The 26,157-nt window shown below is 43.7% G+C and overlaps 2 protein-coding genes across 3 annotated transcripts in view; one reads left to right on the top strand and one right to left on the bottom strand.

Annotated features, from left to right (window-relative positions):
- Positions 1–2,817, top strand: part of FAM3C (FAM3 metabolism regulating signaling molecule C) — a 28,779-nt gene extending 25,962 nt beyond the window's left edge. For both annotated transcript variants that reach the window (XM_054187134.1, XM_054187144.1), the window contains exons 9-10: positions 1,131–1,257; positions 2,289–2,817. In XM_054187134.1, the coding sequence (XP_054043109.1) occupies positions 1,131–1,257; positions 2,289–2,378 (217 nt within the window). In that variant the 3' untranslated portion in view covers positions 2,379–2,817. The remainder of the gene's footprint in view (positions 1–1,130; positions 1,258–2,288) is intronic.
- An 8,300-nt stretch (positions 2,818–11,117) lies between these two features.
- On the bottom strand, positions 11,118–25,757 carry WNT16 (Wnt family member 16). The gene is made up of 4 exons (XM_054189032.1): positions 25,669–25,757; positions 25,305–25,576; positions 23,122–23,408; positions 11,118–15,144 (listed from the first exon to the last, which is right to left on the bottom strand). The coding sequence occupies exons 1-4, from the start codon at positions 25,755–25,757 to the stop codon at positions 14,680–14,682; spliced, it is 1,113 nt and encodes a 370-aa protein (XP_054045007.1). The 3' UTR covers positions 11,118–14,679.
- Positions 25,758–26,157: the final 400 nt, after the last annotated feature.

Genomic DNA, 26,157 nt, shown 5'->3' with positions numbered 1-26,157 from the left:
CACTGCTTTTAGGAGAAGAAACAAATTTAATGTTTCTTTATGCTAAGGCTGGATCTTCTGTGGTTCTATTCACTTGTTTTGTTACTTTTCTTTTTGCTTTTTCCTTTCTTCTTTGATGTTTTAGATAATAAGTACATTTAGTTTGTTTCCATAGTCATGTCACAGCTGATGTTTTTGAAAGCTTGTATGTAGATACAGTATCAACGAAGCAAGAAGGTGCTTTTGACCCATTCATGCTGACAGCCAGGACTTCCTGCTTATTAGTGGTATTACATAATTAGCCAAAACCTTACCACTGGTGGTTGATGGTAATCGTAAATGCCAATTCTTGAAAATAGTTAAAATTGTAAAGAACCAACATGTCTAAAAGATAGAATATTTTTATTTTGATTTTTTAAAAATAAAAGCTGCCCTAAAGCTCTAGAATCTTGGAGTGTGGGTTGTGCAAATAACCTCCAAAGTACTTAATCATTTTCCTAATTTTAGCTAAAGTGAGTCATGCAACTGTATCTCAGTAAGTAGTAATAATCAAAAGTTGTGTGTGACGTTTATTAATTGGGCAAATATAGTAACTGAAAGGAAGAAATAAAGAGCTGTTATTTGGAGGTCTTGGAATGATAACTTATCCTACAGAATCATTTTCCCTTCCGTACTAAAATTATCCTACTTAGACCGACAGGCACTGAACTGTGCTGTGGGGCAGCATTCTGAATTTTGAATTAGACCCAAGCAGACAAGAACTTCTTTCATGTATTTAGGTCATTCTTCTAATCTAAAATACCTTTTACTTTATCTAGGCTTCAGCCTGCAAACAATGTTTACTTTAAAGGTTAAGTTTTTTTAGTTGCTTGATGTATATATAAATTCTCCGAGGAGAGGGTTCTTGGCTTTTGTTGGTGTACCGATAGGTTTGTGTGCTGATTCCTTAAGATTATAATACTAAAGAGCAGTGCTCATTAGATCAGGTGATTTCAGAACTAGCCTTATCTGATTTGGAAAGATAGATCTTGCCCAATATTGACTGAGTTAAACTATTTTTAATCAGATTAAAGCTGAATGGTCCATTGAACAGTGAAAGCTCTAAGGGCACATATTTTATTTACGTGCTGAACTTCTCTGTTTTGTTCAAGGCTTAATGAGGAAGCACGGAAACTGATCGCTGAATTAGGAAGCACATCTATTACTAACCTTGGCTTTAGAGACAACTGGGTCTTCTGCGGTGGAAAAGGAATTAAGACTAAAAGTCCATTTGAACAGGTCTGTGGTTCTATAACTTACTGGAATTGAACACCTTGCATTAATAAAGGCGTAGCATGTATTATAAATACCACACATTTGCTCAAGATGGGTGTGTGTTGCGGTAGTGGCACGCAGTGTTATTTTCAAATTTATTTCTTGACTAGCCTCCCTCTCTTAAATGTACAAAAAAGATTCTTTGGTGATTCACAAATAAGAAAAAAAAGTCTTATATGGGGTAGATCTTAGTATCCCAATAACTGGATCATTTATCTTATTAATGAATCCAATTATACTGAAGAATTCAAAAGTAACGCTTGTATTTTAGATGCAGTAACAACGGTAGACCTCCAACAGATAAGTGGTAGTTAAGGTGTTGGTGTTCCTGGCTGTTCACTTTGCTCTTATGTCAAAAAACATTGCTGCCGTAGCAAAACTTGTGAAACAGAATATGTGCCCATACTTTAGCTGTTAGAATTCAATGTGTGTCATTGCTGCCTTTAATTACTGGTAAAGGTAGCTTTGTACTAGGAGGGTAAGGAAAGACACGTTCTCTATGGCCAGGTTTGGCAGGGAGTGGGAGCCAGTGCAGGAGCAGCGGCAAACTCTTGGAGGCAGTAATGTCTTACCTGACTGCAGATGGTTGCTTGGTGGAAAAATAAACCCCTAATTTTCAAAAAAGGCGAACATTCAACATTAAATAAAGTTCTTTAAAATCTTGACTGTTGGTTTTCAGTCCCTTGTAAATTTAGTATCCTTATTTATTTTTTCCTAGTAGCTCATGTTTTTCTCTTCTTAAATAAACATCCATAATAAACGTTTTCCCAGTATGACTTAACTGTTTTTAGCATACGCTTGTCCGAGCAAGTTACATTAAGTGGTGAATACTCAGAGATTGTTGTATTTGATACAAAGCACAAGAGGCTAATAGTGATGTCTTCTCTTTGTCCGTGGCCCGAAAATAGTAAATAAAATGTCTTTTAAAGCTGTGAATTAGAGCAAAAGGATAAATGACTTTATGTTAATAGTAGATCGATGTTTTCTATTTGTAGCATATAAAGAACAACAAGGACACAAACAAGTATGAAGGCTGGCCAGAAGTTGTTGAGATGGAAGGATGTATCCCTCAGAAGCAAGACTAAACGAAAAGGAAAGGTGAAAGAATATGGAAGAAAACGCACTTTCTGCTATTATTAGGGAGAGGGCTATGAAGGAGACTGTACTGTAAATACTATTTTTAAAGCATGCAACCATCTTGTCGGTGTGTGCATGAGCACTGACATTTTGAATATTGGGATTATTTATTGCTAACACACATAGCAGTTCTTTTTGTAAATATGTCCAAAATAAAAGAAACATCAAATCATTTCTATGCAGGTTTCTTAAAAGCACAGTATTTAGTCTGCCTGTGGTAAATGATACCTTGTAAGTCAAATGGCTAATAAATTGCATATGCGGATAATAAACAGATCCTTACAAATGTTGTACTGTCCTCTTAACAGCGTAATGTTGCTGTAAGTATGTAACCTTTGTGGAATATTGTAGATTTTAGTGATAAGTTAATAAAGAGCTTTAATTTTTTTTTTATCTTCTGCCTTTTTAATGGCAGCATCACTTTTTATTAAAGCTATTTCGTTATTCTAATACCAAGTGCTCCTGAAATTTATTTTGTAGTCCCCCATCAAAACTGAATAATCAGAATACATGGTAGTGTAACAAGATATGCCATGAGAAGCACAATAGAAATTATTTTTATTGGGGGAAGAATAAAAGTAAATATATTTAGTGTGTGTGTGTGATATTTAAAAACAGCTTGGAAGGATTTGTACTTAACTCTCAAATAAAGTTTACTTTGTAGAAGAGACGTAGAGGTGTTAAGCAGCAGTACTGTGGCTAACTTGGTCAGTTTTTATTGCAGTTTTTGTACTGCTGTTTCAGCATCGATTCTACCTACGGCTGTTTGGCTATAGTGGCGAGTCACATAGTAGATGTGCATTATGGAATAACTTCCTCTTTTGGTTCTAACGTCAGGATAAATTTCCCATCACAAAGAGCCTGTTAGAAAGCAGTCTGCCTTCTAGTGAGAGTTGTTTCAGGGCACACAATCGTGTACAGCACCTGTTTTACATCTGATGCGAGCTGAGGAGATCTGTTCTTGCAGCGAGGTGTTGGAGAAAGCATTGTATCTTGGGTTATGCAATGTGTGACACTTAAACTTAACGGACAATGTTTCCTTCATCTTTTTTTTTTTTTTTTAATGGAAGAAAATGGACCAAGTTGAAGTGGCCTTATTCTCTAGCTTGTATCAGAGTTGTGAGAAAACACTGCTTTCTTTGGAAACTTTGGTTTCTTTTAAGTAGGGCCAGCTTGAACTTCTGCTGAAACTAAGTTAGTATGGTATAACTGACGGTGTCAGTATTCACAGAATACACAGAACTGGGTGTAATCTCTTGGAGTTTTATGTCATGAGTTCTGGTATAATCTTCAAAAACTTCTGGCTAGTACCATGGGACAAATGCCACAAAGGATTTTTCAGGAACCCGCAGCGCGAGTCGAACACAGTGGCACTCGAAATACTATTGTTGTTGACGTCTTCTGAGAAAAATTTATTTCTGTGCACTAAAAATTTCAAGCAATATTGGGTTTTACCTTGTAAGTCACATAAATAACCTGTGATGCCAGAGTGAGACTGGATGCTGAGTTGTTCTGTATGTTTAACTAGCTTGTTAAATAATGTGGTTTTCCCTCAAATTTCATGTAGAACAGCAATAAATGCACCTTATACAGTGAAACTGCTTTTGTTAAATCTTTCAGATTTTCTTGTGTAGGAGGACATGTCAAAATCATGTCTATTTTTTCATCAAAGTACCCCCCTCCGGTTCTGTCAGTTGGAAAATAACTTCTATTTCATAACATCAGGCTATTGTGAAAAACTAATTGTGTAAGTCCTGGAGTTTTCACAGAAACAGTTTCATTGTGTATATGCCGGCATTGGTTATGCTGCTATCCAGAATAATATCAAAATAATTTTGAAGTTATTTCTTGGCAAGGGCTTAAGAGGGGAAAAAAACATTTCTCGGCATTAATAGTTTCCCTGGACTACTACAAGACAATGTCTTGTCTTCATTCTTTTGATTTTGAATGCCAATTAATATTTCATCTTTCATCAAATTAAAAAGTTCAGATTTCCTCTATGAAATTAAATGGAGAGGAAATAAGACTAAAGGCAAACCTCTTTTAGCCCTTGTATCTTTTAAATTTGTGCCTCTTTTTTTAGCAATATAAATTAAGTAAATATATTCTGACTCTTTTAACCCCTTAAAGTTGCCTCTGCCACAAGCCTTTTAAACAATGGATTTCAAAGCAATAAAATGGTAAGTTTTTGTAACTTCTTAAATAATTTGATTCTGGTGATTTTGATGGAATTCTTCCTCTTATTCTCTAACCCATGTCCTCACAGCTGTGTCACATTTAATAAGACCTTCTTCAGTTATGATAAAACTTGTCCTAGAGTGGCCATACAAATGGAGTCTCCTTGCTCTTGTCCATCATCGTGGTCTGTTGATTTGCCACAAGATCTAGTCGTGCATCTCTTCTCTTCTGCCTTGAGTGAGCTACTTCCAGTATCCCCTTGTTGAGGTAAACTTTCTGATGCCTAGTCTTCAGCAGCAAGACTTTCTGATAATTTGTCTGCATTTCATTTGAGTTACCAAGCAAAAAGATGACTTTTCCGCCCTCCCTGGTCTCTCCCACAGGTGGTGGGTGGAAGTTGTCAGTTGCAAAGATGGAGGCATTTTGTACGGGTAGCTTCATGTGAAAGTACCTGTGTGTGGCAGAGCTCAAGGATGCGTGTTTTCCTACACAAATTGATGGGAACATTTGCAGCATCTTGCAGACTTGCTGAGAACGGAGCAGTGACGGAAGGAAAGAGAAAGATTGTGGAAGATTGTCTACCTCAAAAAGTGCAGCTGTGAGAAGAGGAGGGGACGATGCAAGAAGGTTGTAACTTCATTTTCACCAAGGAGCACGCAGCTGGGATTCAAGCTGTCTGAAGACATCATTGTAAACCACAGCTTTCAATTGCTGTACTAGTGTTGCTTTATGTGGATAACGGGAGTTGTAAGACAGAAGCTGAGGGAGGGTCTCTGCCTTGACCTACCCTCTGCATCTTCCCTGGTGTCTTTCATGATCAGACTTTTTTTTTCCCCTTCTGGAAGCAGCAGAGCCTTTTTACAGCTTTAGTTTCCCAAGTGGCAGTTTGGAAAAAGCTTCCTTTGCTCAGCATGTTTTGCTTTCCAGATGTCTTACTGGGGCACTCGGTTCCCTCAAATATTGACGTGACTACTGAACGCTTGATGTGCATGTAATGTCTCCTAAACTGTTTGGATCTTCTGCAGTCTGAGTGTTTTTCAAGGATGAATATATTGACAAAGTAGAGGCTGGGTGGATACCTGCAGGAGGGGGAATTAATAATATTGCCACCATAAGTGTTGACTGACTTGCCTGTGTAAGGGTTGGAAGGGCTGTGGTCCCTCCCTAAACTTACCTGGGTCGTGGCTAAGGTGGATACCAAGCAGGGACTTTTTATTGATGAAATCCTCTTCATGTTTTTCATCTGTAAGGCCAGGCTAAGGCCATACCCTAGCCTTAATGCAGGAGGCCTGGCTAAGAAAATTGAAAAAGAAACCTGGAAGGTTGGATGGGAACTTTGAGGCCAAAGCAGGAAGGTGCAAGAACAGTTCTTGGCCTGTTTGGTGATACCATGAGGTGTCAGTGGCTCCTGATGCTGTGCTAGGGCCAGGAGGGACCCTGCTCCTCACAGGGCACCGACACCTTGGCTCAGCCATGTCCTGCTGCTGCCTTCCTGGAGGCGAAAAAATGAAGAATGGCAAGAGAGAATGTGCTCTACTTGAGGTGTTTCATCATGTTTCTTACTATCTTAATACTAGCTTAATCCCACTTTTAGTTCCTCCTTGCTGCTCCTGTAGTCAGGAGCCTTAGAAATAAAATATAATGCATCCTTCATAGGCTCAGGTTAAAACGGGTTCCTCAGATGTCTCTTCCTGTGATTAACCAGCCATCTAGGTGTGTTGGCTCATGTACCATCCAAATCTTCTTTGCTGAGAAGTAATGATTACTTCTTTGCAAGTTAAAAATTGATGACTCTCATCTTAGATGTCCTTCACGTTCTTCCTGGCCCTATCTTTTCCTTTCTAGAACATGCAACCCAGTTCCTTTAATCCTGCATTTATCCTTTATAAATGGCTATTTTCTGTGAATCTGTAATTGCTTGTTCCCTCAAAAATGTCTGATCCTGTCTTAGGGTGTTGTCCGTAGCAGGATACAGCTACAATACAACCTCACTGACATTGAGAAAGGCCCTCCCAGCTGAGGAGGAATCACGTCTCCTCTCTGAGCTTGATGGATGGCAGTGGAAGGGAGTGCTGTCTCTTGTGGAATGTAGTCTGCGAATCTTTTTGCCTATCAAGTGCTGCAGCGATCCTCTCTGACTAATGATCTTCCTCGGCCTTGAGTATTTCAGCATTGTCTTTATCAGTACAGCCTCACGTTCCCAGATCTTGGCAGCTGCATCATCCTTCCCATTGTAAAACCTGGTGGAAAATGTCTTGATTTATGGCTTTTATGTCTTACCCCTCAGAGATGCCTTGAAAGAACCTAACACACAATGTAGATAACTACACTTTGTGTTAAGTTTGGTAGTGTGTTGATAAATATAATGAACATGGTGTGTTTATCATGTGAAGCATGTAGAAAGGAAAACTTTCTTTCAGGGCTTTAGAATATGTATGGAGAGGGGCAGGGATCAGCATAGAGCACTGTAGTAGTCTGGCTGCATTGTCTACTGTGTAAAATGCACACAAATCACTGCATCCTCTATGGGAAATTTCTGATCCCTGGAGGCAGCCCAAAGCAGCTGGTTAATTCTGTTCCTCTTGCTGATCTTGCACTACAATGCAAGAGGTTTAGACTGCTTTCTTAGCATTGCAGTTATGGCACACTCAGCAAATGGAAAAAAAAACAAACAACCAAACAACAAACACTGAGCCCAACTAATATTTCAAGGTTATTTAAATGGTCACAATTGTATTATGTCAAATATGGTCTCATCAGAAAGTACAGTACTGTTCTGTCTCGCCTTAGTGCTGTTTAGTCCTGAGTGACCAAAAGCAAGGAGGGCTTTTTAAGGAGGGTAGTTGTGGTTGTACTGCCATAAAGTCATTGGTCAATGGAAAACCTGCCTGCCCTGAAACATCAACCCTTCTTACTGTACGTGGCTTGCTTGTTTTCCTGAGAAGGTTTCTATGTCAGCACGTTGTAAGGGATCACAAAACTTCTACAGGAGGTGGTTGTAGCATTGGATAATCCCAGAAGTTTGGTTCTACTTAAACCTCTTGCATAGAAATCATTAAAATGGGTTTATTTCACTAGCTGTTTGTTTGCAGAACTTTTGTTGAATACTCACCATTCATGCTGTGTAGGTTTTGGTTTTGTTGGTTTGTTTTATATTAAAAACCTGGAGTTTTCAATGCACATGAAGTGTGAAACCATAGTTGGACAATGTTCTGACGTTGGCAGCACAATCAGCTCAAGGAGTTGCTACTCCTGGTGACCTCCCTCCGTTCTTACTTCCACGTCCTCACTGCCGTTTGCTGCTCCAAACTGAGCCAAACGTATTGTTTGTGGAGCGTTTCTGTGAACTATATCATTAAACCGATCAACAGGATGGGGCCAGGGCAGGGGATGGGAGCCTGAGCTCAGCCAACCTGGTGGGCAATCCCAGCCTGCCATCAAACTATGGCCAAAAGCTCCAAAATCAGCAAGTATAAAACTTAACAACTTCATTCTCTAAGTTTCAGGTAACTTCTGGTTTTGCTTCCGTTGGCATAATCGGTAATGACCAGCCAATTTTTCTTTTTTTTTTTCACAAACCCCAAATAGCATATCTTAAACTGGAATTGAATAGTATCTTGCTGTTGTGCTCCTCTGCACGTTGATTCTCTTGATGATATATAGCTCCTCTAAAAACTCAGTATGTTTAACGTCAAATTATTATTTAGCACATACTGAGGCACAATAGAGTGTCAAATTAATTTCCTAGATTATGGGGCAGATTGGTCCATGCAAAAGAATAGGACATTGTTTCGGTTGTCAGCTGGTTTTTCTGCTACTGACACGAGGCACAATGTACCTTTCAGCACAGAGAGTAAATCATCATCCACATAAATAATACCGCGGTCAGTTTTTAACCCCTAACGTAGCGTCAAGCTTTTTCTCTAGAAAACAGAAGGGCTCGTGAAATGTGTTCCACTCTGCTCCACAATCAAATACAATTTTTCAGGGCTTTGGGCAAAATGATTCTAGAAGTCATACCTAATCAGAAGTTTCAACATTTAATTAAGGCATTCTGATACACACATAACTTGATATTAAAAAAAAATAAATAAATACAAAAATCGGATGGTAAGCTGATGGATTCTTGAAGTATTAACAAGGAAAATGTGCAGCTCATTCAAAATTACACTGTATGGTCATAAACGTAGCAAGGCTGAGAGGAAAATGAAATGGCCAAACCCTGAGATGGGCTCTGATCTTTTAGCCTGTGACAAGCTCTGCTCCCGCTTGTAGGCTCAGGTCCAGCAGAAGGTTTCATAAGGTATGTGGCGCTACCCTGCAATTAATCTCTCTATCTTTCTCCAGTTCAATTAGTGCATCTAAACTCCATGCGTTTGTCTGCCTTCACTCTCCCAGACACTTTGTTACACCTCTTTGCTGTGCAAACGAAGCGATAACTCCCCTCCACCAAAGGCCATCCATTTACTGTCAGCCCTGGCACCCGAATTCCAGCCTCGGCCAGCGGGATCACCAGTCAGTGTTACCTGCTGGCTGCGACGTGAATGGCAGTCTCCTGTTCCCATCTGCCACCGCGCTTCCAGCCCTGCAGAGCTGACACAGTGGCCGGAGAGGATTAATTCCCATTTCATTCTCGGCTGAGTAAACCATTAGTTATTTAACAGAACTACCAGTGGAATTACACAGTTGTTGGTGCAGGGTAACAGCAGACTCTGGGATAGGCACAGGTATTGTAGCACTAATTATCTGCAAATTAACATGGAGGTCACAGGCACCATTCCCTTCAGGATGAATTTCTCATTTGTGTGTGGGGAAAAAGGCATACTCGCCTTCCAGAAATACAAACCGTAGGTGGCTATGTTTAGGAAATGCCATTTTAGCCAACTGATTATTTCAGTCTTTGCCTGTTCTTTAAAAACTGTACTGGGCGCTGTAGCCGGACGTGCCCAGTAGCCACGACTCGGATGGTTACTGTACAGCCCCACCTGGCAAAACACAGATTTCAAACTGCGCGGGCTGAGAAACAAATGCAGTGCCCGGGTAACCAAAGCATTAGGTTGGTGAGCAGGAGACCCGGCTAGTCTTTTTTTGTTTCGAAGCCTAGGTCTGCCACTGCTTTTGGCAAGTGACTTTCAGCAAGTCCTTTCTCCCCAGTTTCCCATTTGAAGTCAGAATACTACTACTGCCCTCCTTAGTGATGCTCATTGCACGTGTGGGTGTGAAGCCAACCGTTTCTCAGCTATTGTTTGCTCGTGCAGATCCACTGAAAGTAAAAACTGTAAAAGTGTGTAAAAATCCTAAAAAATGTCCATTGCAAATCCTTGCACGAAATTTAAAATAAAGCCACGATACTACATTCACCACTACTACTGCTACTGGCTCTGAGGACTCCAGAAGACCTGGCAGGAAAGATGGGATACAATCAGGAGAGGATTCACAATTAGCAATTTTGGGCAGATTATCTAGAACAAATAATAACATTTATTCCACTCTGACACTTCCTGATATTCCACCCTGTATAATATCTATCATAAGGTAGAGGGCTCAGACAAATAGTTCTTCATTTGTCATGAAGTCTGACACAGTGGGATGAGCCTTTTACATGTTTTTAATAAATTTCAGCCAGCAGAATGAGTTGGGATGACCTATCCATGTCAGTTTTGATCTATGAGGTACCGCCCTGAAATCAAGTTTGCCGTCCTGTGAAACCTCATCCTTCAATGAAATCAAGCATCTCAGCTCCATCAGAAACCCCAGCCAATGTGGATGTCCTTTTAACATCATTTTGTCTAATGACCCCAGCCAATGTGGATGTCCTTTTAACATCACTTGTCTAATGACCGACGCTAATTGTTGCTGTTTACTTTACACCTACGTTTCACATTCTTGTCATTCACTGAAAAGTGCTGCCCAGCCCAGAGACATTTTGGTAGCGATGGAGACAATCTCCGTTCACCACCCATCCTTTGACAAGGGATCTCCAAGAGGCGAGGACAAGACGATGCTCTCCAGTTGCCGCTGCACACCCAGGCGGCCATGTGGACGGACTGACCAGCTGTATTCCTGCAGAACCTCCCCTGGGGACGCCAGCACTTCAGCTGGCAACAAAACTTTGCTCTTAAAATACGCAGCCAGTGCACTTGCATTTCTGTTTCCAAAATGGCATCTATCTTTTTCACTTTCAGAAGAGGTTACAATCCTCCTTTCTTCAAAAAGTAAACTTGTGGCATTTTTCGTACGTTTGCTACTTTTCACAAACTGCTGCTCCACGCATAAAAGGGCAGTGGGAGGGAACAGGACTGAGATAAGACATTTCCCCCACTAAAGCTGTGAATGTCTTTCCAATTTTCTTTCTAATCTCGCTTGCTCAGATAAGCACACACGTAGCTACTTTCAAACAGAAAGGATGTATTATTGCAAAGCTGTACAAGAGTATTATAAGGCTCTGGTTTCAAAGTCAACAACCTTGATCCTCCAGTCCCAGCACTGGGAAAAAAACCCCACCCTATTAGACCGAGTGAATTAAATTCATTCCAGTGCCACATGCCCACAGAAGTAGCTGAACCACGTTATGTCGTACGTAGGCTCCTCTTTGAAAGCGGAGGCATGCTGTCTCACAGATGGTTCCCCCTCTCGCTCTCACCCGAGGAGAGCTTTTCCAGAGCGTGGAAGGAGCAAAGGCAGTTTTCTGGAATAAACACTGCAGTAGATGTCAGCTAATGCCTTTAGCCCCAGTGCCACTACAAAACAATGTTGACATCCTGATCCCGTCCAGGATGGCTTTTACAGATGCTGCCCATCCAGAACTAGTTTTATGGGTGTAACTTAGGTAAGTTACAGCGTAGCTTAACTTAAACGGCAGTTGCAGCTGTGATAGGTAAAGAGGGGCTGATGCTCCAGTCTCCCCAGCGCACTCAGCTTTGCTTCTGCTTCCCCCTCCAAGCCCCCAATGCTGGTGCAGCAGGAGAGCGAGGAGCAGCCCCTTGGGTCACTTGTGCTTGTTCTCACCAGTGCTCTGCCCTTGGTGCAGACAGTGTAATGCCACTTCCCATGAAATACCTTTCTTCAGCTTCTGAAGAGGCAAGATGGGTCCTTCTGCTGCCAGTGAAGCTTCAAACCCATTACCTTGTTGGCTCAGCCATTATAGCTTTCATAAACCATGTGTGTTGCCACTTGCCTTTGCTGCCTTTTGTCACTCTTTGAAAAAAATAAACTCTTTCCCCCCCATAAACCAGAAAAAAATATTTTATTAACAACATTTAAGAACAGAAAGATATCTTGTTGGAACTAGATGAGCTCTCAAAAATACCGCAGCCTTACATAGTGGCTAGCCAAGCAGGCAAGAGACACCCCGTCTGTGTTGGCTGCATCATGACTGCCCCACGTCTCCATGCAACGTTGATGGGAGTGCCCTTCCCCTTCAAACCCACACAAACAGCCTACTGAGATTTTTCTCCTGGGCAAATCCAACCTTAGACCCAGGAATCCAGGATCATTTTCTCCCTATTTCCTGCACTGCCAGAAGTTAAGGCATACCGAGATGTGCATCAGCAATTTTCCTTGCTTTACAGATCAGGCATGGAAGAACCTTTCAGTCCGGTAAAAGCTAAGGTAGTCTTGAGACACAGATCAGGGCTGCTTCAAGAGAAGCTCTTGGCCTCCACACTGAACTCCCAGCAGCTGGTTCCTGCTGGAGCCCCACACAACAGAACAGTTGTGACCTCAACACTGAACTCCATGGAGGCACTGGTAGGAGCAGCCTCACGTAGGGCTCCGAGGCACTCACCTCTGCCAGCAGCCTGAGGTAGGGCAGATTCAGAGAGAGGGAGAGAGGGGTGGTCTCTACAACACCTTCATATCAACGGTGACCAGCAGCATGTCCCATCCATGCTGCCAATAGGTGCTGTGGCATGGCCTGGGGAGACTGTGGGTGTATTTTCATCGCTGGAAGATGGGAACAACCAGGGGCTTACAAGTCTCTCTTCAGGGTCTTCCACCAGGATGCGTCCCCTGCATCCAAGTTTTCACAGGGAGGGTGCTGCACCCTCCAGTGACAGCGAGTGGTATGCTGAGCCCCCTTCCCACAGACAGCAGATTTTGTGGCCTCAGGATAATCACCTGGCTAGGTCAATGGAGACAGACTAGCCAAATGTGGAGATAAGGTCCAAAAAAAACCCAACAGATAAAGGACTTTGAGGTTGCTGAACTGATGTTCCTAAGATACTCCACATAAGGCAGTGAAGTACCACAACACAGAAGATTTTGTTTGCTTCTTCCTGACCTACACATCTGATAAAGAGCGACAGGGAATCTGGTCACCATCTTTCATGGGAAAATAATTGACAACTAGGAAATTAATTCCTCAAAGTAACTTTGAAAGCCTTAACCAAACTGTCTAAGATGATTTCTTTCTAAAAACTGACTGTCAGTTTGGAACAAGTTAAGGGATTGCAAACCCTTGCAAGTCCCCTTGATGTCAGTGGGAGTTCTGCGCTTACCGCTGGAGCCGGGATTTCACTGCTTGTAAAATGGATTTAAAAGAATAAAAAAGTATACAAAATATTAATCAGCTGATCATTTAGAAAATCATAGTAAGTGTTTCTCATCAGTGTGTATTACCTGCAATATTTATAACCACCCTGATGGTAAAAATAAGAACATTTATGTAATTCTTTAATTTTCCCCTGCACATGCAAATAAAAATCAATTAAAGGCTACTACAATAGTAAAAAATATCTAAGCAACAAACGTCAAGGCTGTAATCTTATCACATTAGTTTTGGAAACCTTTTACATAACTTGCATAATTTAAATATTTACAAAATATAAACTTTCTTGTCTTATCAAAAATAGGTCTTTGCACATTTAAACAACAGAAATCCTTTCACATGATGCTTTTTAAGCCAGGCATTAAATCATTGCATAAAAATAAACAACGTTTCACAGATGTAAAATAAAATTGAGCCAACATATGGAGGGGGGAGAAAATGTTTTCAATAACAGTTTAAATATTTTAGTGGTGTGAGCCAATCCATAAATTACATTGTGCATTGAACTTACTTAGGATGCAATGCAATGAAAAGTTCTAGCTGCTGCTTCTATAAGAGACAGCAATGTTTTAAAAAATCTTTTGCTTTATGGCAGATTTCTTTGGGCTGAATCTCGTATGGTTAATTGTCAAAATGATGGTGAACCACCAGCAAGGTTCAACATGGCAGGTTACTGCATACAGTCCAACAGTGGGGTGACTACCGGCTGACTCACCAATTATGTGTTCAGATGCTGAGGAAATGCCTGCGAAGGATTTTATTTCCTTCAAAGAGTAAACTGTATTTCTGTCCCTCCTCAGACCTGTCCTTTGTGCGTTTGAAAGACAACCTATAAAAAATACCGAGGCTGCTATTTGGTACACATTCACCAAGCCGTGCTCCAGCCCCTCTTCTCCGGACACAGCTTGCTCCATGCCGAGGGACCCTCCTCATCCACCCAGGCAGTGCCCAGCTCTCCGCAGTCACACACACTTTTCTGCATATCGTGCAGAAGACAGCTTTCCAAACAGTTGCAAAGCAAGTGCTTCATGGTCAACAGCAGGATATTTCCCCTATCTTAGTTTTTTTTCCCTAAAGCCTGCAGAAATGAACCATCTAGTCCCAATTTTAAAAAATACAGACATAAGGATTATATCTACCGTGCCTTACATGCTCTCTTAACTCTTCAGTCTCTGGCTAACAAGATCTTGAGTTTTCTCCACTGTACCTACTGACCACATGGATCTTCATGACGTTGTGGCTATTAAAGACTTGGAAAGTTTAGTATCTGTTCCTGCTCATGGAGTTACGTGTTCAAACGGGTCAGCGGGAATCGTTTTTTTTGTGGTTTTACCTGTCCCTGTGTGCAGGCTGCTGTTCGCTATGTTGCTTTCACACAGGCCAAACGCTTGGACTACCCATCGTTTGGCCATACCCATTCCCCCTGAGGCTGATCCCCCTGCAATCCCGCATGGCAGGAGTCACCGCTGCCTTACTGTGTGTACCAAACAGTGCGGGTTTGGCCGTGTTGTCTGTACTTAATCTTATTTGCAGGTGTGAACGTCGGTCATGGTCTCGCACCGCCGGCAGCGCACATAGCAGCACCAGACGAACTTGCACTCGCACCGTTCCACGTGCCTGACGACGTGGGTGTTGTACCCGCGCCCACAGCAGAGGAGGTTGCAGCCGTCGGGGCCCTCTGAGGTACGGTTACATTCCCTTCCCTGAGTCCCAGGGATCCCCAATTTTTGGTCTTCGACACAGTAATTGGGCGATTTATTCACATACAGCAGGTCTTCTTTGCCGATCGGTATTTTTCGCTGGCTTTTCTCTTTCCTGCGTAGCTTTTTTTTCAGTCTGTCTGATATTTGTATGCTGTTTTCATACTTATCCTTTAAGAACCGGCCAATCTTTTCAAAGGAGGACATTGTTTTCCAACAAGTTTTCACAGCGCAGGACCCGGAAACACCGTGACAACGGCAATCCACTGACATCAGCTTTGCTACAGCCTGAAAGCAAAGGGAGAACGACATTTGGACATGGTCTTTCAATCATCAGGAATACTGCCTGACATCAGTAACACAGTGGTCTCGAAGTACTTAATATTACAGCTGCCATTGCCATTTCAGTGATAGGGAAGCCAAAGCACGGGAGGATACGTGTTAGGAATCAGGTTTCCACTCTGGACCATCACGATGAGAAGCCTGACCTTCAGAAGCACTCTGCATTTGCACTTTGCAATGGCGATAACGCAGCAATATCAAACCACAATAATGAAAGCTTGCATTTCTGTCTGGCTTTTCATTCTGGAGGATCCTAAAGACCTGAAACGACACGTCCTGTGTCGCTCCTCCCACTGCTGGAATGCAAACAGCCCTTGTGGGGAATAGCAGGGGGGGAAGCAGGGATAGGGCAGGTGACGGCACCATTCCTACATTGGAAGACATTTACTGGGCAGGCCTATGCCATCTTTTAAGGGTGCCCTGTGGCTACCATCAAGATCACTAAATATTCACAAGAGATTCTCCAACTAAGACCACAGGAATGGCTTGAGGTCTCAGAACAGCATCTGTGGGACCGCGGTGGCTCCGTACCGAAGCGGCACAGGGTTCAGCCTGGAGAAGCCTTGGGGCAGACCCGATCTGGAAGAGCAGGAAGATGCCCACGTCTCTGAGCTCCATGGAAAGTCTATCAAAGGAGCCACTATAGCTCAGCAAAGGTATCTTCAACTTTGGTGTTCTGGAGTAAATCTCAGGTGCTTCTCACTTACAGAATCAAGTCCTGTTCTTGTAATTCAGGCGTACAAATACTATCGTGGGTTTCTAGTGTTTCCAGTTGCATAATGTCTCTATTTAACACAATTTAATAGTTGTGTTCATATTACTTTTATAACTTTCAATGTTTTAGCAAAATTTCCACAGTTGTTATCAACATTACAATACCCTTAGATAGGCGACTTTTCCTTGCCCATGCAGGAGCAAGCACTGGGCTGAACAAGAAGAGTCTGACCAACAGTGGGAATCTGCAGCCTGCGTTAAGCTTTTGCAACACACAAGAATTTTGGCTCAGTTTATAGGAGACCAAGCCTCAAAGAACCGGAATCTGTAAACAAGCAGTAACTTTTTTTATCTGGGACTACAACTCAAATAGTCAGCAGACAATCAATATAATACTTCCCTCTGGAATATTTAATAGTCATAGTATGAAATTTTACAATTAGACTTGTGACACATCTCACATGAGAGTTTGGAAAAGTGCACAGAAAAATCGTCTCATGCCCAGATACAGCAAAAGGACAAGGTATCATAATTTCTATTTTGTTTTGTTTTACCTTTCTATTAACGTACTCTCTGGAGCCATCCCGTAGACTCATATGGGCCAATGTTAATGGTGTGGAAAGCCCATGTTACCACCTTCCATTTTACTAACCTTTCTCCCCATATTTAATTTCCACAATGAAGGCAATTGGGAAATGTACCAGCAAGCGTGAATTTTAAATTAAGTTATAGTAAATTCCTCTGGAAACTTCTCATGCAGCAAGGACAATACAGATTCAAATTATTCCTCTGCGGAGGAACCACTATTTCCCACAACCTTCCTGATGTTTATTAAATTTCACCCTAAACCTTCAGCTACCCCACAGCCCCCACAAGTATTAACTGCTGTCAATCTGTGTTTTTCTCAAATTGTCTTAGGGAAGAAAAAAACAGAAGACAAGCCTATCTATCATCCTCCTCTGGTTTTCCCTCAAAAAATACTTTCAATTCTGCCTGTTCCTAAGCCTTGATGCTGCAGCGAGATCAGAGCCCTGAAATCCTTCCGAGCCCTACTGACCCTATGCAGAACCAGAAATAAACTCGAGTCCCTGATTATTTGTAGCTCAAGCAGCACAAACGCCATCCTCAAAGTTTCAGCGCTAGTCAAGGCATGGAGCAGATAAAATGAGCTGTTTCTACCCTGTGTGTTAAACTGGGAATTTTCATCATGGCGAATGCGGTCACGGAAGTTTGGGACGAGTCCAACATGGTTAAATCCATTGATTTCAGTGGGAGTTGAGGCCTCCTGGCACGTTCTGCCCCAAAGATATTGACACAAGCCCGAGTTGGTATTTGCATATAACTCTACAAACATTATTAAAAATACACATGACCAAAGTGTTTGCTTGGAGTCACATCTTTGGTGAATGAACAGGACCTATTTGTTGGTAGAGGTTACTACGGAAGCCAAACAGGCAAGGCATTCAAAGAACCATTAGCAAGAAAGAGCAGGTGTACGCCCTGACCTAGAACAGCCGTCGGCCTTTGCAAACTACACCTGGTGAAGTGACGCACCAGTACAGGAGGTATTGCCAGGGTCTGTGCATTGCTTGTGAGATTGGAGATTTTTGCCGATTCTGGAAGAAATAAGAACATTGCAACAAGCAGACGCTCACCCCAGAGCACGCACTGACCCTCTCAGTGGCAAATCAACTGGCAGCAATTCTTGTAGATACTTCTCTTCTCTCCTTCACAGGCTAGTTTCTGTTTAATAAACAGACTTGACCATATGCTCGTATCTGAAGAATCTATCAATAAGGAGATCACTGGGTAGTCAGAATATGCATCGTTAAGAGGTAACAGTAATGAAGGCAGGTGAGATTTTGAGATCCAACAACAAAAAGTCTTTGTCAGAATACAGATAACCTAATAAAATGTCAAGGAAAAGAGAAACATGCTGTCAAAAGATAAATCTTACACACAATTTACCAACAGAGATTTAATGGTATTTTCCAATTTCTAACGATTAGTCATTCATATCAAGGCAAGTAACGAGAATCTCAAAGTAGTCTTAAATCACGTTACACTACAAGATTTCCAAAGTTACAGATGTAATCCTTGCTTTCACTGCAGTATGACAGGGTACTAACTAGGGAAGAAACAACAGGGGAAAAATAAACAAGTTGGCTTGGGGAAAGAAGTGTACTTCTAAGACTGATAAAATCAGGCATAGTAAAATCTGGATGAGGCAGAAGGATCCCGAAATTGTCAGAGGAAGCACTGGACATGTCTGCTAGCGGCTAAGGGTGAGCTACTTCCACGTGGGCACGTAGCCCAGCAGATGACACCCAGCGTCTTTCTCTGAGGATGAATTAATGAAAACTAAAGGGAGTTTCTAAACAGGAACTGAAACTGATGTTGGCATCTCCGGTTGATATCAAACTATAAAAATGCAGCATATATTAGCAGTGTATGGACGATCAGACGAATGCTAGAGCTACAAATGTGATCGAGTGCAGAAGCACCAAGAACATCCATAGCAGTTACAAACATTTGTGGTTTTGTTCTGTGTTGCTCAGGATTCCCACATGAAGCTTTGATCCACTCTGTTGTAGAATGATTGATGGTGTCATCACAATTGTGCATGACCCCAGGCTATTGCTTCACAGCTGCTAGGGTGGGCAAGTTTTCTGATTGGATTCCAGCATAGTTTGGGTTGCCTCTACTGTCATGACAAGGAGCTGACGTCTTGCTTTGGTGGATCACAAACCATGCCGCTGGATGTCAGGCTGCCATGTGAACTTTAATGAACAAATCCCCATAGTTCAACATCTGACAAAATTTAGGGACTAGGAACCTTGTCTTGCTGTTTTCTTGCAAGCAAACCTAAGATGGTGCCTACAGAGCCAACACAGCCTTCTGGTGGGACGTGGCTGCGACACACGCCTGTGTCTCAGCAGCACACAGACTTACTGGGATGCCCAAGGTTACTGGGAGCGTGACTTCCAGACTGACTCCACAACCAGGGCGCAGTTTCACACCTTTAGATTCACGTGGCAAATCTTTTCAGTTATCCATGGAATTATGAGAGGATTCTCCCTAAGGGACAAAATTGCGTAGAGAACTTCAGAGGAGCACCGTTACTCACAGAAACACGGTGGATAGATGTTTCCTTCTGTGGAAGCTGGGGCAGGTTTTCAGTTTTCTTAGGCTGGTCACGAAACCGACTGCCTGCTTGTGAGAAATGCTCAGTGTGGAACTGAGCAGGATCCACGGGTGTCGTGTTCGGCCACAAGCCCACCTGAGCAGTTCCTTTTGCCCCTATTGCCACTCGCTGCCCTCAGCCCCGGTGGTACTAGCACAACAGGAGGGTTAAGTGATGAACTGGATACAGTGCTGAACACTGTTCTGTGTTAAAAATTAACCTGAAAAAAAGATCATTTTTAGACTGACTTCCTTTCACCCTTCCAATGCAATTAACAGAGGGAGCGGCCTGGGGTGGGAACGCGTGGCTACAACAGGCGGATGGGCAGAAAGCAGGGACTGGTGTGCAGCAAAGGAGAGCGTCAGTGGAATCACAGTTTGTATACCCCTTACTGCCAGTTAATGCTTAATATCTCCAAGCTAAGCTCTCCGTTTGCAGGCACTGGTCTCAGCTGTGAGACAGGGGCTGCCAGTACTTGTTTTGCAATGGGAATCGATGCCTCTAATCAAACAGCCTAATTTAAGCCACTGGTAGAGCTAATAGGACTATTCATGAATAAAAGCACATGTCCTGCTGAAGGTACAGCACTTAAGAACAGTTGCAGACTGTTGGTGAGTCTGTTACCAACCCACACAAGTATCAGTAAAAATAAACTCTCTGATGAGCCAAGCTAATTCAATGTGAGAACACCAGTCCCGCCAGTCAAATAAATCTCCACAAGCGGGAAACTGAGCAGAATTCTTCCATCGGTAAAAGAACACGAATGCAACAATAGTCAATCCACAGTGCCTGACTCCCCTTATCCTTTCATAAGAAGCAGAGGTGCCCGACTCACGTACGCACATCCAAGTACACTGAACATTACAATGCTAAAAGATGATGAACATTTATCTTGTGGCAGAATAAGGAATGAAATCCAGATCTTCTGAGGTTCAGGTTAGTATGCTAAGCAGTGGACAACTCGGCCACAGGTCCCTTACTATTTTAAGATTGACATATCTTGGATTTAACTATGAAGTGTAGAAATGTAAAGTAGCATTTTACATGGAAATGGGAAAGGAACAAGAGAATTCTGCACATACCAGTTCCATTAGTAACTCCAAACAAACACAGAAGTATTGTCCCTGGAAGGCTGCTCTTGCAAGACAGAGAACCAGGAACACGATAGTATTTATTACAAAAGGTCATAAGGTACCAAAATATATTGCAAAACATCCTTCTTGTAAGCCCCAAAACATGAAGGTCAACATTTTCCAACATCTCCTAGTCAAGGATTTTGAAACTACAAAAATGAAGACTTCTGCTAAACTTGACTTCAGCTAATATTGCTGCTAGACATCCCAAGTACCAACGATAAACATTCTCTTTCACTCTGGACAGTGGTCAAAATATTTGCTTTATCCTACAGTTTGCCATTAAGTTACAAAATATTTATGCACGGAAGCTGACTAAATACTTTGCATATTTTCTTCCAAGATAATGAACAACAAATACACCATTTACACAAAACCAGTGAAATAAGGGTCTTCTGGCCTTCCAGGCTTGCAGTGGATGTTTTTTTTAAAAAAAAAACACCCACTGTGTCTTGAAAAAGGAATGAGCGTATGTTTTGTGTGCATCAAAGAAGCCTGTGACAGTGTACTTTGAGAGCCTTGTGGGAAAGCTCAGTATTGTGAAAAGCCTGAAACCCCAAAAGATGCTCAGGACCTACCAGATCCTGTTGGGCCAGATTCTACCCCATTCCCAGAAACTGCCAGCCTAGTCTAAAACTGTGGTTTCATGAAGTTATATACTGTAAGAGGTACCGCTCAACATGAATAGTAATAGAAGATGCTGCAGTTGCATGACATTAATGATGTGGACTCATAATCGATTAGATTTTCGTGCATGTAACCGTCATCTAAGATAACTTGGATTGATGGAAAATGAAGACTCGCTTGACCACATCTTCCAACCCCTTGTAGCTTTATCTCACTGTTTGAAAATACGTTATCTTTGGCTGAACGCACCCTTCCCCTTTGCCAGTCAGTCCTGTCCCCGTGACACAGGCCTGTGTGACCGCTATAGAGGAGATCAGGGAACTGATCGAACTTTAAAGAAAGCAACACCAAAAGAAAAGTTTCTCTTCTAGGCTCTGTGTGTGTGCGTTATTATTTAAAGCTGAATGGTTCCTTGGTACAGCGAGACCCCGGACAGTTGTGCTGTCACACCTGCAGCAACGAGTGATGAGCACAAGGATGGGATGGGAAGACCATAAGCCAACACTGTCGCTGAAGACAAAAGGACAGCAAACTGCTGCTGCTGCTAACATAAAGCTAAAGGCAGACAAGAGAAAGGTATCAAAGGGAAGACCTCTATCGCTGCCACCTAAACACAGAAACCACATCTCTCTTTTTCTTTTTAAAGTTCCTCTGGAGCCTTGCAGCCTTCTTCCCTACACTTCCACTGTCACCCTGATCCAAGAAAACGGCACTGTCTAATGACAAACATGAGTATTAAAATAAAAATACATATCTGTACTGTATATTAAAAATAATTAAATTAAGACAGATAATTTTATGGAGATTATTATCTCCATTAACTATTCCTCTCTACAAACTTCATAAATGACCCTTTGCTCTTTCCCTAAGGAAATAATCACTTAATCTTCTGTTCCTCTTATGAACATCCCTTACTACACGATACCAACCACCTTCCCTTGGAGATGAATTAGCTGACTGGCATCTAATTAAACTCACGGTAACTGCTCTCAGCATCTACTTAGGTTTAGAGTTTGGTTCTTCTACTTCAGTCCTGAAAAGGGCTTATGTCCCTGAAAGATTTCCTGGTTTTCCAACTATATTACTTAATTAAATTGAATAACATATAAACTGTATAAATAAATGTATAAATAAATGTATAAAACTTTTATAAACTGTAAAAATTAGTTTAAATTAAAATAGTTTGCAATGATACCTCCATGAGTCTTATGACGGCTTACTATGGCTATTCCCCACCTATGGCGGATAGGAAAGTTGTTTTCAGTCAAACCCACTCTGATGCTGCTTCTGGCTACAGGAAATTGCTGAGTTACAATGGAGTCCATCAGCACGTGCAGTCGAAAACCAGAGGGTCTACATTTCTTTACTTTAGTTATAGCTGCATCACTGAGCAGAACAGGTTTAAGGTATTACGGGTCCAGAGAGAGACATTAAATACTTATGAGTTAAAAACTCCAAGGTAAAGCAGAGAAAGTAATTTTAAAGCAAGAGCCAGCATCTAGGTCTCTGCCATTCCAGATGTAAGCCCCGAGCACTAGATTACAGACTCACATCTCCCTGTGTTGGCTGTTTCTGCCCTTATTTATCATCCTCTGCAGAACAGGACAGGAGGACCTAACGTCACACACACTCCCCCTAAACATTTCCTCTGCAACTGTGGGTTTGAAGACCTTTGGGCTGAAGAAAAGCTATCCGAAGCCAGTCTCCTCTCACTTCTCTAACGAGTGCCCTACCCAGTGGGCTACTCTAAAACAGAGGTGTCATTTCCATCCCATCTTTTTAAATGGAAGGTTAACTCTTGATTCCCTCTCTGAACGATTTTAGACGATTTAGACCCAGACTGTGGATGGGTCACGATGCCTCATGTCCAGGCTGCCTGCTCATTCAGTATTAGAGAGAATTAATAAATGCAGGCCATGATAATAACAGAATAATCAGTGAAAAAACTCCTAATGTATTATGCTGATAACAAGACTATTTCAAGTTTGCTACAGAATATCAAATATCTATTTAAGATAACTCTGATTAGCACTCCAGATCCAATTCTAATTCTGTGGATTTGATTTTAACCTGTGCAGCTTAGTCAGTTAGTTAAAACCAGCTCTGATTCCCAGTTTGCACCCATGTGCCTTGGCAACGTTAGTGCTGTTCTCGCCCTTGGCCCCATCTGTACCCACGGCCAAGGCCAGGCCTCGTTTGGCTGATGCCATTTTGCCAATGAAGGCGAACAAGCGACTGCTGCCGTTTCCGAACAGCGACACATACCTGCCTCCCAGCCTCATTGTTGTGCCGGTTCATGGCCGCCAGCCCGCTCCCGCTCTTGCCCGTTAGGTTCTTAAGGGGCACATCCAGGAACTTTCTGCTGAACGACATTCCGTAGTGGATATCGTCGGAGCAGCCGCCCCAGTGCCAGCCCTCGCTGGCCGAGCCGCCGTGGCGCAGGCTCGTGTCGCAGGAGCACTCCGTCATGTTCCCCGCGCTGCACGACCGCGTCACCGAGTGCACGAGGCCCGCCGACGTCACAGCGTAAATGAACGCCGTCTCCTTCGTGCCTGCAAAGCAACGCACCAGTGGGTTACTTCGTCACTCCCCCCGACTACTGTCCTGGTGGAGCTGGAGAAAGCGATTTTACAAGCCAGACTATTATTAAAAGGCAACAGTTACAAGTTTAAAGTCATCACAGCTTGGTCGGTAGAGTTAACTTGTTTAAAGGGGTGGATGTTCACATCCAAAAAAGACTTAAAGGCCTCTTCATATGACCATGCTATTAATGGTGCTGTTTCTAGCTGCCTGTACCATGCGATTTTTGGTGACTTCTTTCTAAATCTGGTTGGGAACTTCACTTGCCACAGCAACTTTGAAGCCAATTAAGTTTTAGTAATAAAAAAAAATAATCAAACCCGAAACAAACCACCACCTCCCACCCCTTACTGTCCACTCCGCTCTTCACTGTTCAGATTGACTTGAAGAAGAAGAAAAGGTTAGTTCAGATCTCGGAGGAGGAACTTGAAGCTGTCACGATCCCAGGTTACTTTGGTATAGGGCCAGAACTTACCTCATGCTAAATTTAGCAAACATTGAGGTTGTTCTAATTCACAAAGGTTGCAAACAGCCCTAAGAATCTTAAACCAGGCGGAAATCAGGATGGCAGAAGGGTATTTAGGCCATGTGCTTTTCCTAGAATAAGCTGACCATGGGAAAGACAGGGGTATAAAAAGCCTTGAACTGTTACACTACATCTCAGAAGAATCATGGGGGGATCTGCCAGTCCCGTTCTCTGAGACTTCTGGCATAATATGGCACAGATCTTTAACCCGTGTTAAGCAAGGTATACTCTCCAAGCAAACTGAAAATCAATGACTGGCCATTGACTGCAGCTAAAATTCCACTGTACTAATGTTCACTGGTGTAAAAACAAATTGTTATTTCCAGTCTTCCAAGTTTCTGCTCATGGGCAGGAAAGTTCCTGTTTGTTTCTCCGGTTTGTATTAGTCTCTATTGGGTTTGTATTTTATTATTAGGTGCTTGTACCATCATAATATGCTTCCACAGGACCTACTAGTGAAGCTTTGTGGGTTAGCAGTGGCACTCATTTATGGATCTGCAGGAATAGTCCTTCCCATTGGACAGAACTGCTCCCCATTTTTTTCCCCTTTTCTTTTTTGGAATATGCATCACTTCCTATTGCTCATTTTACATTTTCATGGTTACTGTTTGGTTTTTTTTCCCTGTTGTATTGCAGTGAAGACCGCACAAACACAAAATGAAGTACCACAATACTTAAGTTCACATCAATGGCTATGCCAAAAACCTTGAGCGAAGTGTTCAAAAGAAACTTGCAGGATCGAGACCTTTGATGCTGCCATTTGATACAGAACCCAAATGTCCCTATTTCAGTGTAAATTTCAGCAATCCCATTGGTAGTCGATGCAAGGAAAGCAGCTTTGGTCTTGCGGTGCTGAGCACCTAATTGAGCACATATGATACATTTTAAAGCGTTTCACATTGCATATGGTGCTGTGAGCAGATTTTCACCTGCAATCAAGTGACCTTTTCGAAATCCTATGTGTCATTACCCCACTCATTTAGTAATTATGACATAAGGGGATAAACCCAACATCAGTCTAAGAATAACAACATTTCAACACAGTTAAGTGGGTATAGTTGAAGGCACTGTCACCCACGGACGCACTGAGCAAAAAATCACAATAAGCAACAATAATTTTGGAAAGACAACTGCCAGGTTTTGTCAGCTCGGGGCATTTCGTGTACCTGTGTCAGCCTCCCGGGGCGGATGCGGTAACCGCCCGCCACGACGGCGCTTCTCCGCCCGGCTCCTCCGGCCGGTCCCTGCGCCCGCCCCGACGGGCCCCCGGCCCCCCGCCCTCTCCGGGGAGATGAGAACCGGGGGACCCCCGTCGGGGGTGGGGGGGACCGAGGACACTCACCGCTGCTGAGCTGGTGCCCGAAGGCGGCGGCGGCGGCGGGGAGGGCGGCGGGGGGCGCGGCGGGTCCCCGGCGGGCGGCGGGCGGCGGGCGACAGTCCCAGCGCTCGTGTCGGAACTGGCTGCGGCATTCCTGGAGCCCCAGCCGGGCTCCTTCCCGGATGGCGGGCACCAGCTCCGGCTTCTGCTTGCACAGGTCCTGCTGCCGGCGGCTCAGCGGCGGGCTGGCGCAGCCCGGCTTCTCCGGCCCGCCGGCGGCGGCGATGCCCAGCCACCTGCAGAAGCAGCCCCCCCCCGCCCCGTCAGCGCCGGGCGACACGAGGGGACGGGCGCCCCGCAGCCCTCCCTCCCGCCCCCGGCTACTCACATCCAGGTGCCGCCGGCGGCGGCGGGGCAGAGGGCGAGCAGCAGAGCTGCCCGCAGTAGCCACGGTCCGAGGGGGGGCCCGCGCCCCATGGCCGCCGCATCGAGCCCCGACGCGCCGCCGCTGCCCGCCGTCGTCGTCCCCCCCCCCCACCCCCCCCCACTACTCGGCTCTCTCCTCCTCGGGGGGCAGGCGGCAGCTGGCGGGGGAAGCCGTCGGAGCGCCCTGCCGGGGAGGGCGGGCTGGCGGGGAGGGCGGCGGGAGGGCCAGCATCGGCAGCGCTGGGTTCCCTTCAAGGTGAGAAAGTTGGGGTTTGATGTTTTCCCCGGCTCCGTCCCCGGCTCTGCCTCCCACGGACGCGCATTGGCCGCCCGGGGGCCGGGGCGGGCCGGGGCGGGCCGGGCCGGGGCGCGGCGGGAGCGCGGGGGTTGCGCGCTTGCTCCGCACCGCTCCGCCGTGCCCCCGCCGGCAGCCGTGAGGCTGGTCGCCAGC

Source organism: Rissa tridactyla, chromosome 1 (genome assembly GCF_028500815.1).
Source record: "Rissa tridactyla isolate bRisTri1 chromosome 1, bRisTri1.patW.cur.20221130, whole genome shotgun sequence".
Taxonomy (NCBI): domain Eukaryota; kingdom Metazoa; phylum Chordata; class Aves; order Charadriiformes; family Laridae; genus Rissa; species Rissa tridactyla.
The sequence above is the reverse complement of the archived record's forward strand: the minus strand, read 5'-3'. Positions and strand labels throughout refer to the sequence as shown.